This window comes from Anomaloglossus baeobatrachus, chromosome 6 (assembly GCF_048569485.1).
Source record: "Anomaloglossus baeobatrachus isolate aAnoBae1 chromosome 6, aAnoBae1.hap1, whole genome shotgun sequence".
In the NCBI taxonomy this organism is placed as follows: domain Eukaryota; kingdom Metazoa; phylum Chordata; class Amphibia; order Anura; family Aromobatidae; genus Anomaloglossus; species Anomaloglossus baeobatrachus.
Window position 1 is genome coordinate 546,815,540 of NC_134358.1, and position 25,686 is coordinate 546,841,225.

The 25,686-nt window shown below is 47.9% G+C and overlaps 1 protein-coding gene across 1 annotated transcript in view; it reads left to right on the forward strand.

The window, feature by feature from the left end:
- Positions 1 to 25,686, forward strand: part of AKAP9 (A-kinase anchoring protein 9) — a 357,327-nt gene that overhangs the window by 69,937 nt on the left and 261,704 nt on the right. The window contains exons 10-18 of the mRNA XM_075316166.1: positions 4,888 to 4,973; positions 6,041 to 6,131; positions 6,556 to 6,641; positions 8,479 to 8,572; positions 12,786 to 13,017; positions 16,659 to 16,755; positions 16,823 to 16,894; positions 18,792 to 19,148; positions 25,437 to 25,686. The exon at positions 25,437 to 25,686 is cut by the window's right edge and continues 11 nt beyond it. Of these exons, the coding sequence (XP_075172281.1) occupies positions 4,888 to 4,973; positions 6,041 to 6,131; positions 6,556 to 6,641; positions 8,479 to 8,572; positions 12,786 to 13,017; positions 16,659 to 16,755; positions 16,823 to 16,894; positions 18,792 to 19,148; positions 25,437 to 25,686 (1,365 nt within the window). The remainder of the gene's footprint in view (positions 1 to 4,887; positions 4,974 to 6,040; positions 6,132 to 6,555; positions 6,642 to 8,478; positions 8,573 to 12,785; positions 13,018 to 16,658; positions 16,756 to 16,822; positions 16,895 to 18,791; positions 19,149 to 25,436) is intronic.

The following is a 25,686-nucleotide window of genomic DNA, read 5'->3' on the forward strand; positions in this document are numbered from 1 at the left end:
TGGGACTTTTCTACCGGCAGGCTCCACGGACCCCCATTGTGTGCAGTGCTCGGCCCCTGCGGCGCTTGCACAGTCGGGACCTCTGCTGGACGTGTCCCAGGGTGTACCACCTGTGAATGCTGTCCAGGTGACAGGAACTGAGTTTGCAGCTTTTGCTGACAGAATGTCTCTCACTGTGTCACAGATTCTTGACACATTGCGAGCTAGGCCTGTACTTCAGACCACGGACACTGTGCATGTATTGCCCCCTGGTCCCCCTCAGCTCCTAGCTCCGGGACGGGCATCTACACCTCAGGGTGAAGACTCTGACTCGGACGATGGCCCCGGGCAGCCTAAGCGGGCTCGTTATGACGGGCCCTCACATTCATCTCAATGGTCTGGATCCCAGCGGGATGAATCTATGGGTGATGAGGCGGACTTAACTGATCAGGATTCTGATCCTGGGACCGCTCTCAATCTAGATACACCAGATGGTGACGCAATAGTTAATGATCTTATATTTAACATCAATAAGATGTTGAATATTTCCCCACCAGCTCCTCCTGTAGAGGAGTCAGCTTCGCAGCACGAGAGAATCCATTTCAGATACCCTAAGCGTACATTAAGCACTTTTCTGGACCACGCTGACTTCAGAGACGCAATCCAGAAACCCCACGCTTATCCTGAAAGGCGTTTTCCTAAACGACTTAAAGATACACGCTACCCTTTTCCCTCTGAAGTGGTCAAGGGTTGGACCCAGTGTCCAAAAGTGGATCCTCCAATTTCCAGGCTTGCAGCCAGATCCTTGGTTGCTGTTGAAGATGGAGCGGCACTTAAAGATGCCACTGACAGGCAGATGGAGCTCTGGCTGAAATCCATCTATGAAGCGATTGGAGCGTCATTAGCGCCTTCTTTTGCGGCCGTATGGGCACTCCAAGCTATCACGGCCGGGCTTGCGCGAGTCGACTCAGTCACACGTGCATTTGCCCCGCAGGTAGCACCATTGACCTCGCAAATGGCGGCATTCGCGTCGTACGCGATTAATGCTGTTCTTGACGCTACAAGCCGCACGGCAGTGGCGTCAGCCAACTCAGTTGTTTTGCGTAGGGCTCTGTGGTTGAGACATTGGAAAGCAGATTCTCATTCCAAGAAGTGCTTAACCAATTTGCCTTTTTATCGTGACCGATTGTTTGGAGAGCGTTTGGATGAAATCATCAAACACTCCAAGGGTAAGGACTCTTCCTTACCGCAACACAGACAAAACAAGCCCCAACAGAGGAGGGGTCAGTCTGGTTATCGGTCCTTTCGAGGACAGGGCAGGTCCCAATTCGCCTCGTCAAAAAAGACTCAAAAGGACCAGAGACGTTCAAATTCTTGGAGGTCTCAGTCACGCCCAAAAAGACCAGCCGGAGGAACCGTTGCCAAAACGACGTCCTCCTGACTTGCGGTCTCCGATGCCCACACCCGCGGTCGGTGGGAGGCTGTCCCACTTTGGCGACATTTGGCTAGCAAATGTCAAAGACCGTTGGGTGAGAGATATTCTATCTCACGGGTACAGGATAGAGTTCGGTTCTCGTCCGCCAACTCGTTTCTTCAGAACTTCTCCACCACCAGACCGAGCCGATGCTCTGTTGCAGGCGGTGGCCGCTCTAAAGGCGGAAGGAGTGGTGACCTCCGTCCCTCTTCAGGAACAGGGTCACGGTTTTTACTCCAATCTGTTTGTGGTCCCAAAAAAGGACGGATCGTATCGTCCCGTCCTGGATCTGAAGTTGCTCAACAGACACGTAAAAGTCAGGAGGTTCCGGATGGAATCCCTACGCTCCGTCATAGCCTCAATGTCTCAGGGAGATTTTCTAGCATCAATAGACATCAAAGATGCGTATCTCCACGTGCCGATTGCACCAGAGCATCAGTGTTTCCTACGTTTCGTCATACACGACGAACACCTACAGTTCGTAGCGTTACCCTTCGGTCTGGCAACAGCCCCCCGGGTCTTCACCAAAGTCATGGCAGCAGTAGTAGCTGTTCTGCACTCGCAGGGTCACTCGGTCATCCCGTACCTAGACGACCTGCTTATAAAGGCATCCTCTCAAGAAGCATGCCAACACAGTCTGAAGGTGGCGCTAGACACTCTTCAGACTTTCGGGTGGATTATCAACTTTCCAAAGTCTCATCTAACCCCGACCCAATCTCTGACTTATCTTGGCATGGAGTTTCATACTCTATCAGCGATAGTGAGGCTTCCACTGGACAAGCAGTGCTCGCTACGGACTGGAGTGCAATCTCTCCTTCAGAGCCAGTCGCACTCACTGAGGCGCCTCATGCATTTCCTAGGAAAGATGGTAGCAGCAATGGAGGCAGTCCCGTTCGCGCAGTTTCATCTGCGCCCTCTCCAATGGGACATTCTGCGCCAATGGGATGGGAAATCGACGTCCCTCGACAGGACTGTCTCCCTCTCTCAGACTGCCAAGGACTCTCTACGTTGGTGGCTTCTCCCCAACTCATTGTCACAGGGAAAGTCGTTCCTTCCCCCGTCCTGGGCAGTGGTCACGACAGATGCGAGCCTATCAGGGTGGGGAGCGGTGTTTCTCCACCACAGGGCTCAGGGGACGTGGACTCAGGAAGAGTCCACCTTGCAGATCAATGTTCTGGAAATCAGAGCAATCTATCTTGCCCTGCGAGCCTTCCAACAATGGCTGGAAGGCAAGCAGATTCGGATTCAGTCGGACAATTCCACGGCGGTGGCGTACATCAACCACCAAGGGGGAACACGCAGTCGCCAAGCTTTTCAAGAAGTCCAGCGGATTTTGACGTGGGTGGAAAGCAGAGCGTCCACCATATCTGCAGTTCACATCCCAGGCGTGGAAAACTGGGAAGCAGACTTTCTCAGTCGCCAGGGCATGGACGCAGGAGAATGGTCCCTTCACCCGGACGTGTTTCAACAGATCTGTTGCCGCTGGGGGTCGCCGGACGTCGATCTGATGGCGTCACGGCACAACAACAAGGTCCCAGTTTTCATGGCACGGTCTCACGATCACCGAGCGCTGGCGGCAGACGCCTTGGTTCAGGATTGGTCGCAATTCCGACTCCCCTATGTGTTCCCACCTCTAGCATTGTTACCCAGAGTTCTCCGGAAAATCAAGTCCGACTGCCAGCGAGCCATACTCATCGCTCCAAATTGGCCAAGAAGGTCGTGGTACCCGGATCTGTGGCATCTCACGGTAGGCCAACCGTGGGCACTACCAGACCGTCCAGATCTGCTGTCTCAAGGGCCGTTTTTCCATCTGAATTCTGCGGCCCTGAACCTGACTGTGTGGCCATTGAGTCCTGGATCCTAGCGGCCTCAGGTTTATCTCAGGGAGTTGTTGCCACAATGAGACAGGCTAGAAAACCATCCTCAGCTAAGATCTATCACAGGACGTGGAAGATATTCTTAGCGTGGTGCTTGGCTCAAGGGTTTTCTCCCTGGCCATTTGCATTGCCAATTTTTCTTTCCTTCCTGCAGTCTGGGTTGGAAAAAGGTTTGTCCCTTAGCTCGCTTAAGGGTCAAGTCTCCGCGTTATCCGTATTCTTTCAGAAGCGCTTGGCACAGCTTTCTAAAGTACGCACGTTTCTCCAAGGAGTTTGTCATATCGTTCCTCCTTACAGACGGCCATTGGAACCCTGGGATCTGAACAAGGTTCTCCTTGCTCTTCAAAAGCCGCCTTTCGAGCCTTTGAAAGAGGTTCCCCTTTCTCGGCTTTCACAAAAGGTAGTGTTTCTTGTAGCGGTCACGTCTCTTCGAAGAGTGTCCGAGCTGGCGGCGTTATCTTGCAAATCTCCCTTCCTGGTATTTCACCAAGACAAGGTAGTACTGCGTCCAATTCCAGAGTTTTCTCCCAAGGTGGTTTCTTCCTTTCATCTCAATCAGGATATCACTTTGCCATCTTTGTGTCCGCATCCGGTTCACCAATTTGAAAAGGGTTTACATCTGTTGGACCTGGTGAGAGCACTCAGGATTTACATTTCTCGCACGGCGCCTCTACGCCGTTCGGATGCGCTCTTTGTCCTAGTCGCTGGTCAGCATAAGGGATCGCAAGCTTCCAAATCCACCCTGGCGCGGTGGATCAAGGAACCAATTCTTCACACATACCGTTCTGCTGGGCTTCAGATTCCATCTGGACTGAAGGCCCATTCTACCAGAGCCGTTGGTGCGTCCTGGGCGTTGAGGCATCAGGCTACGGCTCAGCAAGTGTGCCAGGCGGCTACCTGGTCGAGTCTGCACACGTTTACCAAACACTATCAAGTGCATACCTACGCTTCGGCAGACGCCAGCCTAGGTAGACAGGTCCTTCAGGCGGCGGTGGCCCACCTGTAGGAAGAGGCTGTCTGACAGCCCGTTCATGTGGTATCTTTTTACCCACCCAGGGACTGCTTTTGGACGTCCCACTGTCTGGGTCTCCCAATTAGGAGCGAAAAAGAAGAAGGGAATTTTGTTTACTTACCGTAAATTCCTTTTCTTCTAGCTCCAATTGGGAGACCCAGCACCCGCCCTATCTGTTTTTAGGGTTTCGTTTTTTCGGGTGCACATGTTGTTCACGTTGTTTCTTAAGTTCTCCGATCTAGTTATCGGATTGAATTTGTTTTTGAAACTGTTATTGGCTTTCCTCCTTCTTGCTTTGGTACTAAAACTGAGGAATCTGTACTCCTACGGGAGGGTGTATAGCCAGAAGGGGAGGGGCCTTACACTTTTAAGTGTAGTTCTTTGTGCGGCCTCCAGAGGCAGTAGCTATACACCCACTGTCTGGGTCTCCCAATTGGAGCTAGAAGAAAAGGAATTTACGGTAAGTAAACAAAATTCCCTTCTTTTTTATTTGGAATGTTTATTAGAGCGATTCAGGTTCACAATAACGTTGGGATGTTTCTTAGATGCCGTTACTGAAGGTGAAACCTGCCCGGACCTCGCTGCAACGCTGAGAATGAGGATCAGCGAAGAATGTCGGCGTGTCAGTCAGGTGAGATGAAAGTGTGCGCCAAGAAGGAAATGGTATAACGTTTCCTACAAATCAGCCTTAATGGACCCAATAATGATTTGGGGTAATGGCTGTAGAAAACTATCAGGTATTTAAAAAAAACAAAAAAAAAAACCCGAATATTGTAAAAAAAAAAAAAAAAAAAAAAAAATCTATTATTATTAACTATAAGATATGCAGACTTCAGTATACTCTATAGACAGTCTTTATGTTAACGCTTTAGGAGTGCAGCCTCTGACCTTCCACATTTCTGGGGAAGGGGGCGCCATTGCATGAGGAAAATAAGGAATGCCTATTTTTGGCCTCGGCTCCTGGGGCAGCCCCATTGGCAATGAGATGTAAAGGATAGCTATCTAGAGCACTGGGAATAATGTAACTTAGTAGCAATTTAAAGGGTTTGTTCATATTTTGTTTTACTTAAACGTATGTATTTTGGGCTACAATTCCTTTTGGCAATTAGGATTTGTTAGAAATTTTTCACCGTTCAGCCTTTACAAGCTCTTCATTTCCCTGCGCACTTAAATTAGATGGGATCATAAATCAGGAAAAGACAGAAAACAGAGCAACAAAATCTCTCAGTACAAGCTCACTGACAACGTCTCCGTTAACTCCTTTGAAGCCACCAATAGACAACCCAAAACTGAGGGGCCTATAGAAGACCAAGAAAAATAAAATTTTAATAAAACCCAATTAAATTGCTAAAAAATATTTATTTAGCCCCAAATACATCCATTTAAGTAAAAAAAAAAAAAAAAAAATATAAAATTGTCCCTTTTTAAATAATTGTACTTTTTTTAATAATTACTACAGAACCAAACACATTTAAGATGATGGGAATAGCCCTTTATTTATCCAATAGAGGAGGACACAACAACTGGGAGCGAGGCCACATTGTCCATCACCGTTCTTGAGATGGTTGGACCCATAACTGTTTTTGTTTTTTTTTGTTTTTTCTTGTTTGTGTGGTCAATATCCAGTTAATATGCCAAAATCGTAAAAGATAAAAATACTTTTTTAAAGTTGTTTTTTTTTTGTTGTTTGTCTACCAGGTTCTTGGTGAGAGGCTTTCGATTTTGGAGGATACAGCTGAGAAGTCAGCAAACTCCAGAATGTTGGACCAACACAGAGCAGCAGTTCAAGGTGAGTCACAAAGGTTACCGAGTTCCTCAAGCTGGACAATGTTTTAGTGTTGGCGCATTATATATCCCCCATCCCTACTCCTGTTGCAAAGCTGGTCCTGTTTAAGCTGCAGCGGGAAGTGTAAATTGACAAAGGTACATGTGACCCCTGCAGCCAATCACTGGCTTCAGTAGATCACCACTGATTGGCTTCAGCAGACTATCCCAGAGTGTCAGGAAGGGACCAAGGAGTAGAGACCAGCGGGGAACCCTGGAAGTGTCAGATTGAGAATGGTAAGGGGATTAGTTTTTAAGGAGTAGATGGTATAACATATCCAAACTTCTGAGAAAGGTGAGAATGTTTGTTTTTTAGATGTTTGGATTGAATTGATGCATCTGTATTGTTTTCTGTTCTGCTTCTTACACTGTGTTGTCTGTCGTTACAGCTCTACAAGCGAACCTGGAATCTCTGCTACAAAGGTTTTTGAAAGAATATCAGCAAATGAGCGAGTTTTCTAGTTGTCTGGGACGGGTAAGAAGCACATTTTTATATAGTGTCTGGTCTGTTTTGTGCTGTGGCTCTGGTGACCATACATATGAGGGCCAGGTCCACCAAAGCCAGGGACCGGCCGTCTGTCTAAGGCCTAAGACACACGGCATGAAAATCGGTGCGAGTGGAGTGTGATAAAACATCGCACTCCACTCGGATGTGTCAGCGCACATGAGCGATTATTTTCTCGGCCCCAATCGGACCGAGAAAACAATCGCAGCATGCTGCGATTGTAATGCGAGACTTTTTTCTCTTGCACCCATTCCAGTCTATGGGGTGAGAGAGAGATTGCACTGCACTCGCAGTACACCGGTGTAACGTGAGTGTAGTACAATAATGGCAATAGCCGGCTATTTAGCAGAGAGGGAGAGAAATCCCTCCCTCTCCTCCTCAGCTCCGGCCCGCCCCTCCTCAGCTCTGGCCCGCCCCTCCTCAGCTCTGGCCCGCCCCTCCTCAGCTCTGGCCCGCCCCTCCTCAGCTCTGGCCCGCCCCTCCTCAGCTCTGGCCCGCCCCTCCTCAGCTCCGGCCCGCCCCTCCTCAGCTCCGGCCCGCCCCTCCTCAGCTTCGGCCCGCCCCTCCTCAGCTCCGGCCCGCCCCTCCTCAGCTCCGGCCCGCCCCTCCTCAGCTCCGGCCCGCCCCTCCTCAGCTCCGGCCCGCCCCTTCTCCGCCCCGCCCCTCCTCAGCTCCGCCCCGCCCCTCCTCAGCGCCAGCCCGCCCCTCCTCAGCGCTGGCCCATCCCCCGCAGCTAGGTCCGCTCGCATGATCGGACCTCAGTCGCAGTGACACTCGCATGACACTCGGCTCTGCTGTGCTGCCAGCGTGAGCCGAGTGTCATGCGAGGATCGCATTAGTCCCCATTTGGACCCAGCCTAATGTGTGTGCTGGAGGATATCCAAACTCTTCCCTGATGGCAAATGTATCCAGTCAACCTATGGGAGAAAGTGCAGGAGCTTTTCTTCATGTTATCACCTCTTTCAGCAACAGGAATCAAGCTCTGAGTGCTATCTTCTTACATGTCAACCATCCCATGACCCCAGAGGAAAGGATGCTGAAACTTTTCTCATGTTATCACCCCTCACCGGTCGGTTTGTTGCTGTCACCTTTCCATTTGTAAAGTATCTAGTGACCCAGTGGGGAGAAACAAAAAGGAACTTTTGTTCATGTTGTCACTTCTATATTTTATGTTCCCTTTTTACAGGGGGGGGGGGGGTATCCGTAATCTTACCGGGGGTCGACAATCTGTGGCCTCTAGATGGGAGTCCTCAGAACCGCCTACTAGTCACATAGGTAGCGGCGCAATGATGATGTCACTCAAAAGAGGAGCTGCAGCTGCCGCAAGAAAAAAGGCAGTTCTCCGGGCTCCCATCCCGAGACCACTGATTACTATTGTGGCCGATTGGACCGGGTCTTGCGAATTGATCCGTACTAATTACATATCCCTTGCATCGTCCGCCATATATAAATGTAAACATGGCTGATCAGCAGGTATTGGGATATCATTGCAAGACAATCCCTTTAAACTGAACCTATATAAAAAAAGATACATTGTGGTCATTAATTCCTAATAATAATCCACATTCCTCCTTGTCTTTTATTATAAGTGCGCTCATCATTTACATCCTGATAAACATTAAGATGCAAATGAGTGAAGCCGGTGACATCCAGCCGATCACATTGTTCCTGCGCCGCTTTCCCCAGAAGGAAATTGATATTCAAATCTCCATCGAGCCATTGGAGTCATCGTATTTGTTCCTTTCTCCTGGTGCCTTTCTATCTGTCACAACCCTTCATAGACGCCTCATATATTGTTCCTTTACAGACAGGAGATCTGCAAGGGACAAAAGAGGAGACAGAAATTCCCCCAGTGACTCGGATTGTGAGCGATTTGCAAAATTCAGCACCGAGCCAGTCAGGTAAATGCACGCTGGATTTTGGGGAAGGGGACACACTCTTCCATTGCTCCCATCAAGTGAAGTAAACTTGTATTTTATTATTATTATTATTATTATATATTTATAAATATTATTTATTTTATTTTTTTATATATATATATATATATACCAGACATATATATATATATATATATATATATATATATATACATATATATATACCAGACATATATATATAATATAATAAATATATATATATATATATATATATATATATATATATATAGACAGACATATATATACTTGCTGTACTACCCGGCTTCGCCCGGGTTAATAACTGCTGTTAACAAAATAGAATGTATTAACAAAAATGTATTCTGCACACAAAAACCACAAAACAAATAGATAGAAATGTAATTATTACATTGTTGCCTATATTAACCAATCAGAGCTCAGATTAATTAACTGTAGCAAAATAGAAGCTAAGCTGTGATTGGTTGCTATTGGCAGCCTGATAAATCTCCAGGCAACAGAAAGCCCTCCCCCTGACAGTATATATTAGCTGACACATACACATATAGACAGGTCATGTGACTGACAGCTGCCGTATTTCCTATGTGGTGCATTTGTTGTTCTTGTAGTTTGGCTGCTTATTAATCAGATTTTTATTTGTGAAGGATAATACCAGACTTGTGTGTGTTTAGGGCGATTATGTGGTGAGGTTGGTGTATGTGTGGTGAGATGTGTGCTGAGGGTGGTATATGTGTTCAAATACGTGGTAGTGTGTGGTGCATTTTGTGTATGTGTTCATATCCCCGAGTGTGGTGAGTATCCCATGTCGGGGCCCCACCTTAGTAACTGTACGGTATATACTCTTTGGCGCCATCGCTCTCATTCTTTAAGTCCCCCTTGTTCACATCTGGCAGCTGTCAATTTGCCCCCAACACTTTTCGTTTCACTTTTTCCCCATTATGTAGATAGGAGCAAAATTGATTGGTAAATTGGAACGCGCGGGGTTAAAATTTCGCCTCACAACATAGCACCCGGCGCTGCCCGGGATAGTAACTGTCTCTCTGTTTCTCTCCCATTCTCTGTCTGTCTCCCCCTCTGTATATATCTCTTTCCCTGTCTTTCTCTGTCTCTTTCCCTGTCTGTCTCTTTCCCTCTCTTTCCCTGTCTGTCTCTTTCCCTGTCTGTCTCTTTCCCTGTCTGTCTCTTTCCCTGTCTGTCTCTTTCCCTGTCTGTCTGTTTCCCTGTGTCTGTCTCTGACTTTGTCTGTCTCTTAACCTGTCTCTCTCTTTCCCTGTCTGTTTCTTTCCCACTCTTTCCCTGTCTGTCTCTTTCCCTGTCAGTCTGTCTCTTTGTCTGTGTCTGTCTCTTTGTGTCTGTCTCTTACCCTGTCTATGTCTGTTTCTTTCCCTGTCTGTGTCTGTCTCTTTCCCTGTCTGTTTCTTTCCCACTCTTTCCCTGTCTGTCTCTTTCCCTGTCAGTCTGTCTCTTTGTGTCTGTCTCTTACCCTGTCTATGTCTGTTTCTTACCCTGTCTGTGTCTGTCTCTTTCCCTGTCTGTGTCTGCCTCTTTCCCTGGCTGCATTGTGACACGCCAACATTCCATATAAGGGCGTGGCTGCGCATTCTTCTGAAGTTCTGGCTGCACTGTGGCTCCCAGCTCCGTTCGCTTTAATGGAGGCATGTTTTTTGGCGAATAACTGTAAAGAGCGGGGTTAAAATTTCCCCTCAAAACATAGCCTATGACGCTCTCGGGGTCCAGAAGTGTGAGTGTGCAAAATGTTGTGGCTGTAGCTGCGACGGTGCAGATATGCCAATCCCGGACATGCACACACAACCACAAACACACACACACACACATTCAGCTTTATATATTAGATATATAATTACTTTTTTTTTTTTTTTTTTGCATGATAACTTGAAGTTTTAAATTGTGTCATATTGGGGTACATACTCCTGGTGGGTTAGGGCAGTAAAGTTGCCATTGTCTGTATGAATGATGATTTAGCGCAGTGAAAGAGTGAATATCACTATACCTGTGGGTCTGGGGCAGTAAGTATTTCTAGTGGTGTAAGGAAGTGCACAGGTACTATCATAATCCCTGGTGGTCTTGGGTTGTGATGGGTTTAGTGTAAGGATCCCTAATAGTTTTAGTCAGGGAAAGGATTATTTTCAGTTTCCCTGATTTACACTAGTAATGTTATTAATATTAAGATCCCTGGTGGTCTAGAGCCATGAAGGGAATAATGTCAGTATACCTGATGGGCTAGAGCAATGATGGGAATAATGTCAGTATACCTGATGGGCTAGAGCAATGAAGGGAATAATGTCAGTATACCTGATGGGCTAGAGCAATGATGGGAATAATGTCAGTATACCTGATGGGCTAGAGCAATGATGGGAATAATGTCAGTATACCTGATGGGCTAGAGCAATGATGGGAATAATGTCAGTATACCTTATAGGGCAGGGCAGTGAAAAGAATAACGTCGGTTTCCCTGGGGGTCTAGGGTAGTAATTGTATTAATATTGAAATTCCTGGTGGTCTAGAGCAATGAAGGGAATAATGTCAGTATACCTGATGGGCTAGAGCAATGAAGGGAATAATGTCAGTACACCTGATGAGCTAGGGCAGTGAAAGGAATAATGTCAGTATCCCTGGGGGTCTATGGTAGCAATGAAATTAATAATAAGATCCCTGGTGGTCTAGAGAATGAAGAGAATGAAGGGAATAAAGTCATACCTGATGGGCTATGGCAGTGAAGGGAGTAATGTAAGTGTCCCTGGGTAGTAATGGTATTAATATTAAGATATTAGGATCCCTGGTGGTTTAGTATAATGAAAGGAATAGTGCCAGTATCCCCGAGGGGCTCGGACAGTAATGGGAATGTCAGTCTATGGTAGAAATAGTATTAGTATTAAGAACCTGGTGGTCTAGGGCAATTAACGGAGGGATGTCCGTATCCCTGGTGGCCTAGGGTATAAATGGTATCAATATTAGGATCCCTGGTGGCCTAGGGTATAAATGGTATTAATATTAGGATCCCTGGTGGCCTAGGGTATAAATGGTATTAATATTCGGATCCCTGGTGGCCTAGGGTATAAATGGTATTAATATTAGGATCCCTGGTGGCGTAGGGTATAAATGGTATTAATATTAGGATCCCTGGTGGCCTAGAGTATAAATGGTATTAATATTAGGATCCCTGGTGGCCTAGAGTATAAATGGTATTAATATTAGGATCCCTGGTGGCCTAGGGTATAAATGGTATTAATATTAGGATCCCTGGTGGCCTAGGGTATAAATGGTATTAATATTCGGATCCCTGGTGGCCTAGGGTATAAATGGTATTAATATTAGGATCCCTGGTGGCGTAGGGTATAAATGGTATTAATATTAGGATCCCTGGTGGCCTAGAGTATAAATGGTATTAATATTAGGATCCCTGGTGGCCTAGAGTATAAATGGTATTAATATTAGGATCCCTGGTGGCCTAGGGTATAAATGGTATTAATATTAGGATCCCTGGTGGCCTAGGGTATAAATGGTATTAATATTAGGATCCCTGGTGGCCTAGGGTATAAATGGTATTAATATTAGGATCCCTGGTGGCCTATGGTATAAATGGTATTAATATTAGGATCCCTGGTGGCCTAGGGTATAAATGGTATTAATATTAGGATCCCTGGTGGCCTAGGGTATAAATGGTATTAATATTAGGATCCCTGGTGGCCTAGGGTATAAATGGTATTAATATTAGGATCCCTGGTGGCCTAGGGTATAAATGGTATTATTAGGATCCCTGGTGGTCTAGGACAGTGTAGGGGATAATGTCCGTATCCTTGGTGGTCAAGCATACTACAGGGGTTAATGTAGGAATCCCTGGTAGTTTGGGGAAGTGTAGGGGTAACCTGGCTGTAACAAGAGGCCGATAATTGATGGTTCAGCTTCTGGTTTCTTCTCTGCACTGATCATAGAGTTAGGAGAAGGGAGATGGAGGGCTGTGCAGCTATTCACTGACTGCACAGTTCTCGCTCTCTCTGATGGGTCAGATTATTTCAGAAGCGCTCTGCCCCATCATTAAGGGGAATGTTTCTGAGTTGCGCTGACAGATTCTATTCCTCTGTCAGGTTATAACTCACATCTATCTCTTTCCACTAAGGAATGAATATTTTTTTTGCTCAGTCTCCTACAGTCCATCTTCACCTTTAATTGGTCTTCTCAGGTGTCCCGGACGCTGTGATCTCCTCGGTCTCGGCATCGGAAGAAACGGAAAGACTAAAAATTGAGTTCGGTCAGCAGCGAGCACAGCTTGAGGAGGAGCACACGCGGGAAATCCAGCACCTGCGGTCGTATTTCCAGCAAAAGCTGAAGGAAAATGAAGACAGATTCTCTACAGAGATAATCCATCTTCAGGAGAAGTTCCAGGATATCTCCGCCGGATCTCTGGGGGACCGGTAAGAAGATGGGACCATCCGTCATAAGACGGGAGCACAGGGGCGAGGGCGGCCACAGGATTGAGATCTATCGATCTCTTCCTAAGGGAAAAGCGATAGATGATGGAGAAGATACATTTCCCAAAAATGAGTTTCATAGCCGTGAGGAATACTAAAATGCAGAGCACCGCTAATGTACTGCTAAGGAAATACCCCCCCCCCCCCCTCCCTCCTCCCGATCCCAAATATGAGGCTCTGAAGACTTCTGCATGGAGCGGAGGTTGAGCAATGCACCATTGCGCTCAATTCATTCTCTATGGGATTGATGGAAAACACATGGTACAGTACTATGCTGTCTATGGCAGTACTATAGACAATGAATGGAGTGGAGGGGTGCATGCTTGACCTCCACTAAATGCAGATGGGATTCTTAACAGCCGAGTACAGCGCTATGTTGTCTCTGGCGGGAGCATAGACAATGAATGGAGTGGAGGGGTGCATGCTTGACTTCCGCTTCATGCAGATGGGACTCTTAAAAGCCGAGTACTGCGCTATGTTGTCTCTGGCAGTACCATAGACAATGAATGGAGAGAAGGGGTGCATGCTTGACCCGCTCCATGCAAATGGGACTCTTCAGAGCCTCAGCCTTGGGATCAGTGGTATTCCAGCATTCAGACCTCCAGTGGGCAGGAAGGTATCCCTTTTCCAGTGGATAAGGAATAACTTCACTACATGGCACAAACCCTTTAAAGGAATTTTCTGGTAATAAATTAACATTGTAGCATGGCTGAAGCTTGTTTAAAAAAAACAAACAAAAAAAAGAGCTTTGCTCACGCTCCCCAGGTCCAGCTAAGTTTCTGCCACTGCTCCCAGTGTGTCTCGTTATATGCCAAAAATGGGGCTTTACTCACCCTCCCAAGGTACAGCTATGTTTCTGCCAGTGCTTCTGGTGTCTCTCGTAATATGCCAAAAATGGTGCTTTACTCACACTCCCCAGGTCCAGCTACAATTATGCCACTGCTTTTGGTGCCTCTCATATGCCAAAACGGTGCTTTACTCACCCTCCCCAGTTCCAGCTGAGTTTCTGCCACTGCATCTAGTGTCTCATTGTTTGCCAAAACGGTGCTTTACTCACCCTCCCCAGATCCAGCTGAGTTTCTGCCACTGCTCCTGGTGTCTCTCATTATATGCCAAAAATGTTGCTTTACTCACCCTCTCCACATCCAGCTACGTTTATGCCACTGCTTCTGGTGTCTCATTATATACCAAAACGGTGCTTTACTCACCATCCCCAGGTCCAGCTGAGTTTCTGCCACTGCTTCTGGTGTCCGTTATTATATGCCATGCTGATATTACATTGACAGGGCTGCAGCCAATCAGTGAGCTTAGTGGTTTGTGCTCTTGACTCAGACAGAGCCGCTGAGCTCTTGGATTGGCTGCAGTGCTGTTAATGTGATGAGACCGCTGCAGACAATAGCAAACATCAGTAGCAGTGATGGAGACTCAACGCTGGATCCATCTGGGAGGGTGGGTAAAGCTCAGTTTTATGTATGTGTGTTTTGAGTTTTTTGTTTTTTTTTTTTATTATTTTTTTACATTTTATTTTAAAGCGCACCAATCAGCAGGATTTTCCTATATAACCTAAAGCCAGTGCTGTACTGGCACTATCAGGCTGATTCTATATATACCTTTAGTTGTCAGCTAGGACGTATAGGTTTTGAAACACCAGCAAGTAAAGTTTGTAAAATGAGCAGCTTTTTGATTGGCAGCAGCTGCCGATGAGCTAATACCTGGGGTAGGTATTCGTAGTGACTTCCCCCTCTGCCTGTCCGTCCTTTCCCCTATCCGTTATTTATGCTAATTCTATTATAGAAGCCTTTTACCAAGTGGCTAGAAGGACCTGTGCTGATGTCATACCCATGTGACCAGAAGGGGCGGCGCCTCAGCCAACATAGCTGATATCAGAAAGCAACATTATTTTTCTGTTGATGGAGGCCCCGCCCCTTCTAGTCACATGGGTATGACATCAGCACAGGTCCTTCTAGTCACTTAGTAAAACAATTCTATAATAGAATTAGCATAAATAACAGGAGGAGGGGATAACTATGAATAGCCAGCCCACTATCAGCTGATCGGCAGCTGCTGCCACTCAAAAAGCTGCTCATTTTACAAACTTTACTTGCTGATGTTTCTAAAAAATTACATCTGAGCTGACAATTTAAGGTATGTATAGAATCAGCCTGATAGTGCCAGTATAGCACTGTATGTATAGAATCAGCCTGATAGTGCCAGTATAGCACTGTATGTATAGAATCAGCCTGATAGTGCCAGTATAGCACTGTATGTATAGAATCAGCCTGATAGTGCCAGTATAGCACTGTATGTATAGAATCAGCCTGATAGTGCCAGTATAGCACTGTATGTATAGAATCAGCCTGATAGTGCCAGTATAGCACTGTATGTATAGAATCAGCCTGATAGTGCCAGTATAGCACTGTATGTATAGAATCGGCCTGATAGTGCCAGTATAGCACTGTATGTATAGAATCAGCCTGATAGTGCCAGTATAGCACTGTATGTATAGACTCAGCCTGATAGCGCCAGTATAGCACTGTATGTATAGAATCAGCCTGATAGTGCCAGTATAGCACTGTATGTATAGAATCAGCCTGATAGTGTCAGTATAGCACTGTATGTATAGAATCAGCCTGATAGTGTCAGTATAGCACTGTATGTATAGAATCAGCCTGATAGTGTCAGTATAGCACTGTATGTATAGAATCAGCCTGATAGTGCCGGTATAGCACTGTATGTATAGAATAAGCTTGATAGTGCCAGTATAGCACTGTATGTATAGAATCAGCCTGATAGTGCCAGTATAGCACTGTATGTATAGAATCAGCCTGATAGTGCCAGTATAGCACTGTATGTATAGAATCAGCCTGATAGTTCCAGCATAGCACTGTATGTATAGAATCAGCCTGATAGTGCCAGTATAGCACTGTATGTATAGAATCAGCCTGATAGCGCCAGTATAGCACTGTATGTATAGAATCAGCCTGATAGCGCCAGTATAGCACTGTATGTATAGAATCAGCCTGATAGTGCCAGTATAGCACTGTATGTATAGAATCAGCCTGATAGTGCCAGTATAGCACTGTATGTATAGAATCAGCCTGATAGTGCCAGTATAGCACTGTATGTATAGAATCAGCCTGATAGTGCCAGTATAGCACTGTATGTATAGAATCAGCCTGATAGTGCCAGTATAGCACTGTATGTATAGAATCAGCCTGATAGTGCCAGTATAGCACCGGCTTTAGGTTATATAGGAAAATCCTGGTGATTGGTGCGCTGTAAACAAACAAATACACCTGGGCGCAGGAGTTTTCTGAAACTGGAAGACTCCTTTAAGTCCTTGACTATCAATATGAATGTTTCCATTCACTGACAGCAAGAATACATTAATACATTGATTTTTGGTTTACCCTAATGTAAGGTGGATGCAAAAAAATACGTTCTGAGGAGTGATAATGTATCGGATGTCACGGTAAAATAAAAGATCTCACCAAGGACGGCTTTGCTTTGTTTGGACAGATCATTGCATTGATTAACCGTTTCTCTGCCGTCGCTGGTTTTTGTGACTCGTGCTTTGTTCTCAGGGAGCTCTGCAGAGCGGTGGAGGCGGCGGTGGAGCTGGGCTCGGAGGAAGCTGCCATATTCCACAGCGTGGTTGCTCCATCCAGCGATGTGTTAAAGGTAAATAAGGAACGGCATGTTTGATATTCGCCTTTTGTTTGTGTAACTCCATCTGCCCTGGTAACAGATCGGGAGTATATACAGCGAGTGTACGCTGCAGGCCGAGCAGAATCCAAGCTTCATAAGTGACTTGTGTGCGGTAAGTGCCGGGACGTGATCGGTGGGGTTTCTTCTTGTCTGTATTTTCTGCATCATTCCTGTAATAACTTTTTTTTTTTTCTGTCCATCATTAATGGGATGCTCTGTGCAAAACGGGTGCAAGACCCCAGTGGGCAGGACACTAGTATAGCATCCAGCACCAGTACATGCTCCACCTCTGTGTGACCATGTGTCGGTGCTGTTTTTTGCACCATCACATGATCTCCGTGTGCACCGTATTTTTAGGGTAAATGTACACGTAGCAGATTGTATGTATTGCACATTTTGTCCAGCTCCTCTCCTTTGCTGGTACTGAAAATACCCCATAAATATATGCCGTACACAATTACCCAGAGGATGCGCTGTGTCTGTATAATGGTATAGAAGTGTGTCACCTGTGCGCATACAATCCACTAGTGGCACTGATTAAAGTGAACCTGTCACCTTGTAAAATGCGGACTACCTGCAGATATAGCATTATTCTGCAGGTAAATTGTATCACAATGCTGTCCGGCTGCCTGCCTTACTGAAAGTAGCAGCTACTGGGAGAAAATGAACTTATTTCCTCCTGGTAGCCGCCGCCTTGATTTACAGTAAGTGGTTCTGAGAACGATAACTGTAAAGTGAGAGTCAGCTGTAAGCACACCCCAGCACTTTGATTGACAGTTCGCTCTGCCACGCATCTGTGCAGAGTGTGCTGTCAATCAAGTGCCAGTGACTGACTGAAAGCTGGCAGCACAAGTTGCCTTTTTGAAAGAAACAATGGTCCGAGTGACCCCTTTTGAAAGAAACAATGGCCCAAGTGACCCCTTTTGAAAGAAACAATGGCCCGAAGGCTCCTTTTAAAAAAAAAAAAACAAAACAATGGCCCGAGAGCTTACTTTAAAAAAAAAAAAAAAAAAAAAAAAAAAATGGCCCGAGGGCCCATTTTGAAAGAAATGAAGGCCCCCTTTTAAAGAAACATTGGTCCTACGGCCCATCTTAAAAGAAGCAATGGCCTTAGAGCCTCCTGTGAAAGAAATAAAAGTTCGAGGACACCCTTAAAAAGAAAAAATGGCCTGAGGGCTCCATTGAAAGAAAAAAAATGGCCCCCTTTTAAAGAAACAATGGTCTGAGGTCCCATCTGAAAAGAAACAGTGGCACGAGGGCCTGCTTTGAAAGAAATAATGGCTTGAGGGCCCCTTTTAAAGAAACAGTGGGCCAAGGGCCCTCTTTGGAGGGAAACAATGGCCCAAGTTCCCTTGGTGAAAGAAACAATGACCTGAGGGCTCCCTTTGAAGGAAACAATAGCTCTAGGACCCCCTTTGAAAGAAACAATAATCTGAGGGCCTGTTTTAAAAGAAAAAATGACCTGAGGGCCCCTTTGAAAGAAACAATGGCCTGAGGTTCATTTGAAAGAAACAATAGCCTGAGGTTCATTTGAAAGAAACAATGGCCTGAGGTTCCTTTGAAAGAAACAATGACTCAACTGACACCTGTTCAATGGCTAGAGGGCCCCCTCAGAAGGAAACAATGCAAAAGAAAAAAAGATTATATTCCCCTAACCACAAGCCCTCCAGTGGTCATCTTTTAGCTTCCCAGCACAGGTGTAGCAATGCAGGGGAGTCATCATGCCACATACTATGCGGGCCCCCTAAAGACACCAGTGGCCTACAAGAAGGTGAGTGGTGGAGCAGGGAGCTCATGACTCCTTGCTCTATCACTGGAATGTATATATGTATATATGACTAATATTCCCTCTTTTAGGTGTATATAATTACAATTTTCCTCAGTGATAGGAGATATTAACTCTGAAGGTTTTCTCTGAATTGGCCAATCTATGTATTAATAAGGTGCGAATATCATCGCTTGAATATGTGATTCTAAATCCGCTTTCCCCCCCCCCTATTACTGAATAGAGCGATGAACAAATGGGGGATCGCTCCCTACCCCCGCCCTTCGGCCTCATCTCCCAGCAGTTGCAGGCGCTGCGGCAGGCACTCTACACCAAGTACGTGGAAGAAGTAAACGCTTTAAGGAAGCAGCATGAAGCGGAACTGGATCAGCTCCGAGCCGGACTGACGGAGGAGCACAACAAAGAGAACGCTGCTCTGCAACAGGAGATCATCCGCCTGACGAAGGCCAAGCAAGAAATCCTCAATGGCAGCTTCCAGGAGCCGGCATTGTATCCCATCCCCGAGGAAAAGGATCCCGAGGACTTAAATCAGCTGGTGGAGGAGCGATTCCACGAGAAGATTGAGGAGGAGGTGGCGCGGGCAAGTCTGATTTTCTTATTTCTGTCTCTAATAGCAAACAAGGCTGTTTTCTATGGAAAAAGTGCAGAATTGCAGCCCTCCTGCGGTGCCCGATACTATAGTGAAAGGAGGGCACCACCAGCTCAGAAATAAAGGAGGAGTACTCCCTTTTCAGTAAATTATAGCATATTGCTAGCAAATGCCTGGCTCCCCACTGAACACTCTACTTATGGCCCCCCACTGAACACTCTACTTATGGCCCCCCACTGAACACTCTACTTATGGCCCCCCACTGAACACTCTACTTATGCCCCCCCCCCACTGATCACTTTACTTATGGCCCCCCCACTGACCACTCTACTTATGGCCCCCACTGATCACCCTGCTTCTGGCCCCCCACTGATCACCCTGCTTCTGGCCTCCCACCAATCACCCTACTTCTGGCCTCCCACCGATCACCCTAGTTCTGGTCCCCCACCAATCACCCTACTTCTGGCCTCCCACCGATCACCCTAGTTCTGGCCCCTCACCGATCACACTACTTCTGGCCCCTCACCGATCACCCTACTTCTGGCCTCCCACCGATCACACTACTTCTGGCCCCTCACCGATCACCCTACTTCTGGCCTCCCACCGATCACACTACTTCTGGCCCCTCACCGATCACCCTACTTCTGGCCTCCCACCGATCACCCTACTTCTGGTTTCCCACCGATCACCCTACTTCTGGCCTCCCACCGATCACCCTACTTCTGGCCCCTCACCGATCACCCTACTTCTGGCCTCCCACCGATTAGCCTACGTCTTTACCCCCCCACAATGTATGCTCCGTTTCATTGGTAGCCCCTCTTATTCTTGCCTTTCGATAATTAATTTTTTTGCCTGGAATAGATTTAATTTAGGGTTTTGTAATAAATTATCTCCTTGGCTGAGCGTGAAGCTATTAAATTGCGCTCGTCGTTCCCATCTGCTCGCTGTCCTTCATGGCCGCCTACATTCAAGGTCACGGCCCGGTCGGGTAGAACGCGGCACTTTCTCACTTTCTACACCCATTGATGCGCCACCAGGATCTGGTGTCTTTGTCCCTGAAGCCGCTATTACCCGGGGCGGATCGAGTTTCCAGGTTCTGCTCTTGTGTGTCTTTCTAATATGGCAGCATTATAAATGATGAGCAGCCACAGGGACTAGTTCAAGCTTTTCGGCTTTTTTTGTGGGCTTTGTACATGGTGATATAAACTTACCTGCTAATAATGATGTATTAAAGTATACTTGTCTTTTCACTCAAAATCTATAGAAAAGCACGGGCTTGCTGCTCTCCCCCCCACAGCAAGTTAAACTGCTTTTAATTCATATACAGTACTAGTTCAATAGGTAAAGGAACAGTCCTGATTCTCATGCTCTGTAACTTGCTATCCACTCTGTCAGCACTATAGGTGCTGGAACTTTCTTACCCCTTAGTTACCAGCAAGTATTACTTCTACCATGTCCACTGGCTTGACTGCTGAATGCGCACCTCTCTTTTATGCCTATTTGCTCCTGCTCTCCTAGCTTTCAAAGAAACAAGCACCCGCTTTCACTTGGAGCGCCATGCTGTCACCCACCCCCCACTTCCAGGACTCCACGCTGACTCCCGCTCCCCATTTCCTGGACACCACGCTGACTCCCGCTCCCCATTTCCTGGACACCATGCTGACTCCCGCCCCCCATTTCCTGGACGCCACGCTGATTCCCGCCCCCCACTTCCTGGACACCACGCTGACATCCTCCCTTCACTTCCTGGGTCGCAACGATAACACCCACCCCCCACTTCCTGGGGCGTTGCACTGACACCCAGCCTCCACTTCCTGTGGCGTCGCACTGACACCCGGCCCCCACTTCTTGGGGCATCACGCTGACGCATGTCTGCCACTGCCTGGGACGTCAAGCTGACACCCGGCCCCCACTTCCTGTGGCGTCGCACTGACACCCGGCCCCCACTTCCTGTGGTGTCGCACTGATACCCGGCCCCCACTTCCTGTGGCGTCGCACTGATACCCGGCCCCCACTTCCTGTGGCGTCGCACTGATACCCGGCCCCCACTTCCTGTGGCGTCGCACTGATACCCGGCCCCCACTTCCTGTGGCGTCGCACTGATACCCGGCCCCCACTTCCTGTGGCGTCGCACTGATACCCGGCCCCCACTTCCTGTGGCGTCGCACTGATACCCGGCCCCCACTTCCTGTGGCGTCGCACTGACACCCGGCCCCCACTTCTCCGGGCATCACGCTGACGCATGTCTGCCACTGCCTGGGGCGCCAAGCTGACACATGTCCCCCACTTCCTGGGGCGTCACACTGACACCTGCTTCCTGGGGCGCCAAGCTGACACCCGCCACCCCACTTCCTGGAGCGCCACACGGACACCTGCTCCTACTTCCTGGAGCGCCACACGGACTCCCATCCTCTGTTCCTGGAGCGCCACACCAATACCCGCCCCCACTCACGTACGCGCCACGCAGAGACCCGCTCCGGCACATTTGTCAGTAGACACACACACAAGACCCGTGGCCACTTCATATAACCTGTGTCGGATTATTAGCTCAAACAATTGGGTTACATGTGGCAGTCCGCAGTGGACAGGTGAAGGGAGACACCTAGTGGCGGAGTCTTTGGAGTGAATTGTTTTTTAGAAGACGACAATATCAGTTATAAATAGTCATTTGCAGATCATCCATCAAATGTTATCAAATCATGTAAAAGTGCAGGACAATGTATGACATTCATCAGAGCAGAAGAGGACATGGCGCTAAACACTGGAACTGCGGGGGTCATGGGGAGTGACCGTGTCCTGCTCCGGCCCCTTCACTGTTTGCAGATTATATAGTATTGAGAACTTTTTCCATGGGTTCATTTACTTTTCACATGTTTTATGGTGATGACATACGCCTCCTGCATGACTTGCCAGGATTAAGGTTTTACCTTTTCAATTTTGACACATCCAAATAATGCTGCAGAAAGCACCAACTAATAAACATGAATGGCATTGCAAGGCTAGAAATGGGTATATGGGCGCAGACCGTAATGTGGCTAAAGGTGTCACCCACTTACATCACAAAAATGGACAAAAAAACCTCTAAAAATATTCCAGCACCGTCCTCCATTGATCACCTCCTTTTTGTTTTTTTATTCTTTTTTTTTTTTTTTTTTGAGAAATATGTAACAAAATCTTTTCCTAGTGTTAGTTCAGCCATGCCACCCTCCTCTTCCTTACTGTCCTTCATAGAGAACTGACTCCAGCAGGATCCTCCCCCTTTTCCCGGTCTCCAGTATGTCAAACTGTAACTTGGCACCACCCCCTTGGCTGTGTAGCCATCAGCTGAAAATAATATAATCATCAGGATCATTCCTAAGTTGAATTTTTACACCAAGCCGCTATGATCCTTTTTGGAGGATTAAAGGGGTTCTCCTGCTTTTAATAGTATAGGCAATCGGTGTCAAATCATTTGGTGTTTTTGAAGCTTTAATTAGTAGCGGCTGTGTCTGTGTTACCAATCCCTGCAACTGCGTATTTAAAGGGGTTGTCCCATGATCACTCTTCAGGAGTGCACTGCTCCCCTGTCCTCTGCTTCTGACATCCTGTGTGTCAGGGGTTGTCCTATGATCGTTCGCACTTCTCCGCTGTCCACTGCTCCTGACTTTGTGTCAGGGTTGTTCCACGATAACTCTTCAGGAGCACACTGCTCCCCTGTCCTCTGCTCCGGACTTCCTGTGTATCAGGGGATTTCTCATGACTGCTCTTCAGGAGCACACTGCTCTCCTGTCCTCTGCTCCTGACTTCCTGTGTGTTAGGGGATTTCTCATGACTGCTCTTCAGGAGCACACTGCTCTCCTGTCCTCTACTCCTGACATCCTGTGTGTCTGGGGTTGTCTCATGATCGCTCTTCAGGAGCACACTGCTCCCCTGTCCTCTGCTCCTGACTTCCTGTGTGTCAGGGGTTGTCTCATGATCGCTCTTCAGGAGCGCACTGCTCTCCTGTCCTCTGCTCCTGACTTCCTGTGTGTTAGGGGATTTCTCATGACTCCTCTTCAGGAGTGCACTGCTCTCCTGTCCTCTACTCCTGACATCCTGTATGTCAGGGGTTGTCCCATGATCGCTCATTAGGAGCACACTGCTCTCCTGTTCTCTGCTCTTGATTTCCTGTGTGTCAGGGGGTGTCTCATGACCGCTCTTCAGGAGCGCACTACTCCCCTGTCCTCTGCTCCTGACACGCTATGTATCAGGGGTTGTCCCATGATCGCTCTTCAGGAGCGCACTGCTCCCCTGTCCTCTGCTCCTGACTTCCTGTGTGTCAGGGGTTGTCTCATGATCGCTCTTCAGGAGCACACTGCTCCCCTTTCCTCTGCTCCTGACATGCTGTGTGTCAGGGGTTGTCTCATGATCGCTTTTCAGGAGCACACTGCTCCCCTGTCCTCTTCTCCTGACTTCCTGTGTGTCAGGGGTTGTCTCATGATCGCTTTTCAGGAGCACACTGCTCCCCTGTCCTCTGCTCCTGACTTCCTGTGTGTCAGGGGTTGTCTCATGATCGCTTTTCAGGAGCACACTGCTCCCCTGTCCTCTTCTCCTGACTTCCTGTGTGTCAGGGGTTGTCTCATGATTGCTCTTCAGGAGCGCACTGCTCCCCTGTCCTCTGCTCCTGACTTCCTGTGTGTCAGGGGTTGTCTCATGATCGCTCTTCAGGAGCACACTGCTCCCCTTTCCTCTGCTCCTGACATGCTGTGTGTCAGGGGTTGTCTCATGATCGCTTTTCAGGAGCACACTGCTCCCCTGTCCTCTGCTCCTGACATCCTGTGTGTCAGGGGTCGTCTCATGATCGCTCTTCAGGAGCACACTGCTCCCCTGTCCTCTGCTCCTGACTTCCTGTGTGTCAGGGGTTGTCTCATGATCGCTCTTCAGGAGCGCACTGCTCTCCTGTCCTCTGCTCCTGACTTCCTGTGTGTTAGGGGATTTCTCATGACTGCTCTTCAGGAGTGCACTGCTCTCCTGTCCTCTACTCCTGACATCCTGTATGTCAGGGGTTGTCCCATGATCGCTCATTAGGAGCACACTGCTCTCCTGTTCTCTGCTCTTGATTTCCTGTGTGTCAGGGGGTGTCTCATGACCGCTCTTCAGGAGCGCACTACTCCCCTGTCCTCTGCTCCTGACACGCTATGTATCAGGGGTTGTCCCATGATCGCTCTTCAGGAGCGCACTGCTCCCCTGTCCTCTGCTCCTGACTTCCTGTGTGTCAGGGGTTGTCTCATGATCGCTCTTCAGGAGCACACTGCTCCCCTTTCCTCTGCTCCTGACATGCTGTGTGTCAGGGGTTGTCTCATGATCGCTTTTCAGGAGCACACTGCTCCCCTGTCCTCTTCTCCTGACTTCCTGTGTGTCAGGGGTTGTCTCATGATCGCTTTTCAGGAGCACACTGCTCCCCTGTCCTCTGCTCCTGACTTCCTGTGTGTCAGGGGTTGTCTCATGATCGCTTTTCAGGAGCACACTGCTCCCCTGTCCTCTTCTCCTGACTTCCTGTGTGTCAGGGGTTGTCTCATGATTGCTCTTCAGGAGCACACTGCTCCCCTTTCCTCTGCTCCTGACATGCTGTGTGTCAGGGGTTGTCTCATGATCGCTTTTCAGGAGCACACTGCTCCCCTGTCCTCTGCTCCTGACATCCTGTGTGTCAGGGGTCGTCTCATGATCGCTCTTCAGGAGCACACTGCTCCCCTGTCCTCTGCTCCTGACTTCCTGTGTGTCAGGGGTTGTCCCATGATCGCTCTTCAGGAGCGCACTGCTCCCCTGTCCTCTGCTCCTGACATCCTGTGTGTCAGGGGTCGTCTCATGATCGCTCTTCAGGAGCACACTGCTCCCCTGTCCTCTGCTCCTGACTTCCTGTGTGTCAGGGGTTGTCCCATGATCGCTCTTCAGGAGCACACTGCTCCCCTGTCCTCTGCTCTTGATGATTAACATTTAGAGATGGCGACATGGCTGAGCTGCTGGCCCAAATGTTGCGTTCTTTCTTCATAGAGGCGCGCAGGGAGGCTGAAGCTGGCTAGCTCTGTAGGAAAGCGCTTGTCTGCCCCTTCTGATGGAATGCAGCAGTGGCTGGTAGCCTAGGCAACGAGCTGTACACAATAGAATTTCAAATATCCCTCTATTCTTAGTACCGAAGTGGATTTTCAATAAAATATAAATTGTAAAGTTCTTCGTTTTTCCAAGAACTTTGCTTTAAATGGAGAATACCATGTGCGATGTCAAACATGTAACCATTATTAGGATATTTTTATTTGCCTTCAGGTTATTGTGGAGATGACCATCGCCTTCGCCCAGCAAACCGAGCTGGCACGACTTGCGATACTGAAAGATGAAGAAATGGAAAAGCAAAGGGAATCCCCCGAGGAACAAGATGAGATCCCCACGGAGGAGTGCGATCTGCAAAGACAGGAGCGGCAGGAGGTAAAGCCGCTAGACTCCACCGATGTGACCGAGGAACGGCATGGTGGAAGCCACACGGAAGATCCTCTGTCCAAAGAAAAGACCGTGGTCC